General features: G+C 51.4%; 1 protein-coding gene across 1 annotated transcript in view; it reads left to right on the forward strand.

The window, feature by feature from the left end:
* GNAO1 (G protein subunit alpha o1) overlaps positions 1 to 6,545 on the forward strand; it is a 143,068-nt gene extending 136,523 nt beyond the window's left edge. The window contains exons 7-8 of the mRNA XM_038148142.1: positions 2,630 to 2,783; positions 4,623 to 6,545. Coding sequence (XP_038004070.1) covers positions 2,630 to 2,783; positions 4,623 to 4,810 — 342 coding nt within the window. The 3' untranslated portion in view covers positions 4,811 to 6,545. The remainder of the gene's footprint in view (positions 1 to 2,629; positions 2,784 to 4,622) is intronic.
* The last annotated feature ends 1,018 nt before the right edge of the window (positions 6,546 to 7,563 follow it).

A 7,563-nucleotide genomic window follows, 5' to 3' on the forward strand; every position in this document is an offset into this window, starting at 1 on the left:
TATAACCAAAGGATACTTCATTTTATGTAAGTATTTGGCAGGATTTTTTTTCCTTTGCTCACCAGAGGCAGCAGCAGGGCAGAGCATCCATGCTGCCCCGCTGTTTCCTCCACATCAGTTACAAATCCTTCACAAGTCACAAGCTTTGCTTTTCCACTGTCTCTTTGTGTGAGCACAAAATCAGAAGACCCACTGCTGGTTCAATTCAGTAAATGGTGTGTTCTCCTCCTTGCAGTAGCACAAAACATGGAGCATCCCTCCCTCCCTTTCAAATAATACTTGGGCCAGTTTGTTCTTTTATGTTTAAACTAAAGATCTTCCATTATTTGGGGCATAATGTAGAAGTAATGAACTTGAAGAAACCAAGAGAAAATTTTCTATAAACCTCAGCAAAGGAAAATGAACCATTGCTCCTATTGACTTCAACTTCCAGTGATGTGGCTTCAGCTGGAGCCATCCTCAGGCAGGAACTGCCACATGGTCCATCCTATGAATCAGACAGAACTACAGGCCAGCCTCGAGAAAATGGCTGAGAGGGAAAGGATTTTGCTTTGTGTATTGATACTGGGGATTTCTAGAACTTTCTCCAGGACACCATCCTGCTCAGATTCTGCCTGGGTGTTCAGAACCCTGAAGTCATCAGGGTTATTTTGCCTAAATGGGAATTCTCGTTTTCCTGGGCAGAAGCTTTACTTCAGCTGCCCTTCCACCAACACCATCACTTCTTCATTTAAATATAATACACATACAGGACAACAACAGAGATGAACAAGCCCATCCTGATACTCCCCATGAAAATCTCAAGACCCAGCAATTTTGCAACAACCACGAGTCAAGAAGAACCACGTCCTTTGGTGGCAGTTTCTGTTTTCCCTATGAATAAAGCCTTTTTTTTATTTCAAGATAAGGATCAAATTGAAGTCCCAAGGCTTTGGAAAGCGCCTGCCTGGCATCCCCAGCTACTCTTTGTCAAGGCACCGACAGTGCAATCTCGAAGCCTTTCAAGATGAAATCAGACAGCTGCTAAATTTTGCATGCAAAAGCTACCGCTGAAGTGGAGCTAATAAAATGACTCACTAATAAAACATTCATGGAAAACTCCAAAATGTGTAATTGGGTCATCATTTCATTAGCAAACACACGTGTTCTCGCAAATTTTGGTGAGTCCAGAGCCCCCTTTGCTGTGCCTCCAAAAAAGGGGCTGTGGGGGGCTGTTGTGGGGGGGTGTTTGCTGCAGAAGGGTTCCCCACCCACTGCAGAGCCTCTCCAGGAGATTTCCACAGGGCTGTTGTGAGCAGCTGTGTCCCCATATGAGCTTGAGGCAGTCGAGCCAGAACTGGGGGGCTCAGCCCCCAGCGGGGGTCACGGGGAGGGGCAGCAGCTTCAGACTTCAGCAAGCCCTGGGTTTGCACCAGGAGCTTGCAAGTTCAAGCAGAAACGAGCTGGGTACAAACAAGGAAAGGGACACAGGGACTTCTGAAACATCCCCCAAAGCTGTCAGTGGACTAGCAGGGAATGGCTTTCTGGTGATTCCAGGAGCAAGTTAATGATGGAGCAAATGTCTGAGAGCTCTTGAAGGGCCAGATCTGTCCTGTCCAGTGGCACCTCCATACTAACAGTGAGTGCATGCACCTGCATGGGAACACCCTGCTCTGTGGGGCCCTGTGGCACCCAGTGGGGCACAGGACAATCTCACCTCACCTCACCTCCTCCTGTTCTGCTGTCTGCTCTCCCCTTCTTAAGGAACTTTGGTAGCATAGGGGAAAGATGACTGTTTATGGGTTTTATCCACATGTAAAAAAAAAAAAAAAAAAAAAAAAAGGAAAAAAAAACCCAACAAAACTACAGCTTTTAGAAATTTACTCTTATGCTCCTACCAAAGCTTTTCCAAGCTTAAAGTCTCCCTGGAACAGTCTGCAAGCCCAGAACTCTCAGGAGAGCTGGGAAGTGGGCTGGCAGAGGCACCTGTACTGGTTACCACCATGCACGTTACCTCCTTGGGCCACCTGGCCACCATGGGAATTTTCAAAGCTGAGCTGAAGATTTTTCCAGGGACAGGACCTGCCCCAACCTCTGGGCAATACCTTGGCACTGGTCTCACTACCATGACACCACTCAGTGCCAAGAACCCTTCCAGGCAGGTCCACAGGGCCACCCTGGGATGGCCAAACCCCTTCCATCCCAGTCTCCATGCCAAGTGTGCCCAAGCAGCTGACTGATGCTGTCTGTCCATCCTTTATTTGGGCTCTTCAAAGGATGCTTCAGGGGCACCCAGCCCTGAAGAGAGACAGAGCCCCTTGCCTACTCCTTTGGTGAGGCAGGGGAGGAGCAAATTACTTTTTTCCCCACTCTTCCTTGAGGTTTCAAGTGTCTGCCCTGCTAGAGTGGCCCCACAGGGCTGTGGGGGAGGATCAGCTGCAGCCCCACACCTGCCCTGGCCTCCAGCCCAAGACGAGCACAATACCCCATTTCCTCCACCTTTGTAACCAGCTCAAATTTACCACTGTCTTATTATAGAGATTTTTTTTTGCTTTCTAACCGTTTCAATTCACAAAAATGTTCTCCTCTCCTCTAACTCTGTCTTTGCCTTCCTCTCTCCCTTCTCCTCCCTCTGTGCTCCCCTTTGCAGAACCGCATGCACGAATCTCTCATGCTCTTCGACTCCATCTGTAACAACAAATTCTTCATCGATACCTCCATCATTCTCTTCCTCAACAAGAAAGACCTATTTGCTGAGAAGATCAAGAAGTCACCTCTGACCATCTGCTTCCCTGAGTACACAGGTAGGTCCCGGGGCTGACACAGCTCAGCTGCTGTGACACCCACCCTGCGCCACCGGGGCCGGGGGGGACAGAGGGGACAGGGCGCCTTTGGAGGGTGCAAAGGCACTGCAAAAGCACCTTCATGAGCTGTGATGCAGCTCCAGCACCCCACTCACGGGCTGGGGCTGTGTCCTGGGTGGGGCAGTTCTGGTGGCAAAGGTGCCCGAGCAGCTGGTGGGACAGAGAGGGGGTCAAGACAAATGAAAAGGAGATGAAATGAGCCTGGGCACAGGGAGCTGTGGAAAGAAGACTTGGCAGGAGCTGACTGGCCACCACTGGAGCCATCCTGTTTGCTGGTGGTTCCTGGGAAGCTTCTGTGAGAGGAGGAGCTAAGACTCGTGGTCCGACAGGCAGCATCCTCCCAGGAGTGCCTTCAAGCTGGGCGTGGCTGGGGGAGGAAAGAGCCCCTTTACAGCAGGAATCTGTGGAACCACAAGAGAATCATCCATTTTGTAGTGAAACCAACATGGCCTGGGCAAAAGGATAAATAACCAAGAAGATGGGCAAGAATAGTTCCTTTGGAATTCTCTAAGGGAAAGAAAAAAGCCAGTTTAAATTCAGACTCAAGCATCCCCTGCAAACACTGAGATGTCTCTGAACTGTTCCACCCAGAGCACATCCGTCCTGGATGCCAAACCCTGGGGACAAGGAAGTCCCCCAGCAAGATGGCACCCATTCCCCTACAGCATAAGTACACAGCATTTCCACCAGAGACATTCAGGCTTCTCCACCCCGAAGGCACCAGCCCTTTCCTCACAGCCACCGGGTAGAACAATCCAGACTGTCCCACGTGCAGCTGTATGGCACAGCCAGGCTACCCCGTGGAGGGGGACAGCCCGGTGGCACCGGCCCAGCCTCCCTCTCCTTCGGCCACCCACTGCATCAGGAGCCAGGGGAACCAGCGAGCTGGGAAAGGAAAATAAATCTCCAGATAATAGCAGCTCTTGCAAAGGCGATTTCAGGGGCGTAACTCAGCTTTGTGGCTTCCCGCGAGGGGCCAGCGCAGCCTCTCCCGCTGCCCTAAGCAGATTAATGCAATAATGCACATTTTTCGGCTCAAACATCTGGCGCCTCTCCAGCCCACCTTCCCAAAGCAAACCTCCAGTCACGGAGCCAGCAGGCAACACGCGTGTCCCCACACGGCTCCTGGGCCACCTCTTCCCGTCCAGCACCGGGGGTGAGGCCCCCACCCAACCCAGGGGGGCACCGAGGGGCTCAGCCCCGCCGAGGGGGAACAGCCGGGGGCACAGCCCAGGGGCTCAGCCCTGCCGAAGGGGTACAGCCCAGGAGGTACAGCCCAGGGGCTCAGCCCCACCGAGGGGGTACAGCCGGTGTCCATGGGTGATGTTGGGGCGGCCACCAACTCTCCGGGCCATTCCTCCCCCTGCCTGGCCGAGGGGCCACCAGGCCATTCCCCCCCCGGGCGAGGAGCACTGTACGGGTGCACACGGGGACATCCCTCGGGCACAGCCCGGCTGGGCACAGCTGGGGAACCCTGCCCTTCCCGGGGGAAAAGGGGAGAGGGCGGAGCAGCAACGCCTGGGGAAGGAGGAGCCCTCAACAGCGCTGGGGTGTGATGGGTTTTCAGGGAAAATGGGGCAGAGGGGGCGCAGAAGGGGAATGGGGGTGGGAAGGAGGGAGATGGGAGGAAAACGGACGCTGCCGAGGGGTGAAGGGGAGCGTGGGTGGAAGGAATAGTTTTTCCAGGGCGTGTTACGGTGGGAGCTCCTGGCGAGCGGCGCGGCGCCGGCCGTGGCGGGAGGGCGCTGGCCCTCAGGCCTCACCCCGCTCTGCCCGCAGGTCCCAACACCTACGAGGACGCGGCCGCCTACATCCAAGCACAATTCGAGAGCAAAAACCGCTCCCCCAACAAGGAGATTTACTGCCACATGACGTGTGCCACAGACACGAACAACATCCAGGTGGTTTTTGACGCCGTCACCGACATCATCATTGCCAACAACCTGCGGGGCTGCGGCTTGTACTGACCCCGCGCGGCGCGCAGCGACTGCTTGGGCGGCGATCCCGGCGCCGGGAGAGAAAAGAAACATAAAGATAACAGAAAAAAAAAACCCCAAAGCAACCACACACAGACACACAGACACACACACGCGCGGGGAAAAAAAAAGAAAAAAAAAAAAAGAAACGAAAAAAAAACAGATTGAAGGAGAGGAAAAAAATTGTCATCATAATCATGCGAGTTGGTAAATAAAAAGGCATAAGGAAAAATTATATATATACGTATATATATATATAAAAAAATCCACACCCACCTTTTTAGTTTGTTTTTTTGAACCGCCTTGTCCCATCCGGCTCCTCGCTCCGGGCCGCAGTGTCCCAGCCTGGGGGCAGCCCTGGGCCGGGGGCTCTGCCCGGCCCCTCCATCCCAACAGGCAGGGAAAGGGGGAAAGGGCAGCGCCCGGGCTCACTCTGGTTCTCCTCCCAGCAGTTATTTGGCCATGGGCTGTTATTTTTTAATTATGATTATTATTATTCATTATTGTGGGTTGGCTTTTTTAATTATTATTATTTTGATTTTTCTTTTCCCCAGCATGGGCAAGGCCGGGCTGCCCCTGCCTGTGCCCCGCTGCCACCTTCAGAAACAAAAAGATTTTTCTTTTTATTTCTTTTCTTTTTTTTTTCTTTCTTCCTTTTTTTTTTTTTTTTTTTAGAGAAGGAGGGAAAAAATTGAAAACTGCCCCCGGCCACATATCACAGCTAAAAAGTGAAACAGCAAGCAGATCTTCTCCCGTTTCCCACCTTGACTGTTTGGGGGGAAGGCTGCAGTGGGGCATCCTCCTCCTGCTCCCTTCCCAGGATTTCCGTGGGGTTTAGGTCAGATTTTCTGACTTCCCACCCCAGTTCAGGCCAAAGCCCTCACCAGCCCGAGCCGGTGGGTTTTTCCCATTTTTTTCCCTTCTACTTTAACAACTCCCTGCTCCTGGTCTCTGCTCACTCTCCAGGTCCGTATCCAAAAGCACAGCTCGGCCCCCCACCATATTCCCCCTCATCCCTCCTTCAGGGCCGACCAGGGACATCAGGGAGGGCTATACAAATATATATATATATAGTTTTATTTTATCTTTTGTTTAGAGGTTTTTTTGTTTTCGTTTTGTTATTATTTTTAACTCTTTCCAGTGAATGCTTTTTTGTGCTGCTTTTCTCTCCCCCTCTCCTGTCCCAGTCCTCTCTCCCTTTTAGTGAATGGTGTTTTCTCTCTCATGTGGGGATGTTTGTGCTGCAAAATAAGAAAAAAGGGAAAAAAAAAGAAAAAAAACTTTAAAAAGCAAACTTTAAAAAAAAAAGCAAGAATGAAAATAATTTAAAAATTTTAAAAAACACACACAAAACCACAAAAAAATAATTTAAAAATAATAAAAAAACAAAAATCGAATGTAGTGTTTACATTGAAGCCACTGTTTTCATGACCAATCCCTTGTCATTTCTACTTTGATTAGTAACCAGACGTCTTCACAGTTTCACTTTTACGAGTTACCTTTGCTGAAGAAGAGCAGTCACACCTGTTCAAAAGAAAATGAATAAATAAAGAGGAAACTTAAAAAAAGATATTATATATATATATATATAAAAAGCGCCAGGTCTTTCTAAGCCTTTCTATTACCAATCAGTGAGGTTTCTGTGATATATTACACACTGCCAATCTCTTTCTCTGACTAATGGAAAAATTCATGTGTAGCTCAATAAAGAGAATGTTTGTCTGTACCCCGGGCTCTCCCTCCCGTGCCTCCGCCTCCTTCTTTCCCCCACGCCTGCCCGCCTCCTTCCAAAGAAAGGAAGAAAAAATACCAAAAATCACATTTTGGGGGGATTTGCTGCTGGTAGCAGAGGGAGAAGGGAACTACAGGTTGGTGTAAGTATAGAATATAAGAAAGCCGTGTGTGGAAGCTCTCTGGTGCTTCCAAAGCAAAGGTCCCCCCAAAAGATCCCCCCAGGCAAGAAAAGATTTTTATTTCTTTAGGGAATGCAAAGCTAATCACCAGGGTGAGTCCTTCGTTTATGGCAACATCACAAATCCCACAATATTCAAGTTTTTCCCCCTAAAAGTGGAAGGTTTTCCAAGAAAGTTGAGGTTTTCTCCCTGCTGCTCAGGGAGATTCAGGGTTTGTTTGGGTTTGGGGGGTTGGGGTTTTTCCCCAGTTTGGGTTCTTCCTGCACTCTCCTTCACCCCAGGTCCCCAGCTCCTGTGCCTGCCAGCCCTGGGCACCGTGACCGCAGGTGGGACTCCTGGAGAGCCACCGGCCCCTGGGCACAGCGCTGGCACTGCCCGCACGGGGCTGGCTCTGGGCACACCTGGCATCCACTCCTGAACCACAGAACGCCCCCAAACCCCACGGGGCCACCCCGCGATGGAGCCATAGGCAAGGTGACCCAGGCATCCAGGGCCCCCGTGCCACCCTGGCGTGTCCCCTGCCCAGCCCTGGGAGGGAGGGGTGCTTGGCAGAGTCCCGAGCAGCTTGGCAGAGTCAGCAGCAGCAGCTCCTGACCACCGCGGCTTTTCCAAGGCTCCTGCTGTTTACAGCCACCAGAAGCGTGTGCTGGCGCGGGGAAAGACGATCAGGCCTCTCCTCAGATGACCTCCCTTTCCAGGGAGGCAGAGCCAGCCAAGAGGCCACCACTGGTCCTGTGCTGCTCTGCACAAACCAGCCTTTCATGGCTCAAGTAGGTCACTCTGCAGCGGTGCCGCAGGCAAAGGTGCCATCCAGCGGCTGGCCAGGGTCCT

Source organism: Motacilla alba, chromosome 11 (genome assembly GCF_015832195.1).
Source record: "Motacilla alba alba isolate MOTALB_02 chromosome 11, Motacilla_alba_V1.0_pri, whole genome shotgun sequence".
Taxonomy (NCBI): domain Eukaryota; kingdom Metazoa; phylum Chordata; class Aves; order Passeriformes; family Motacillidae; genus Motacilla; species Motacilla alba.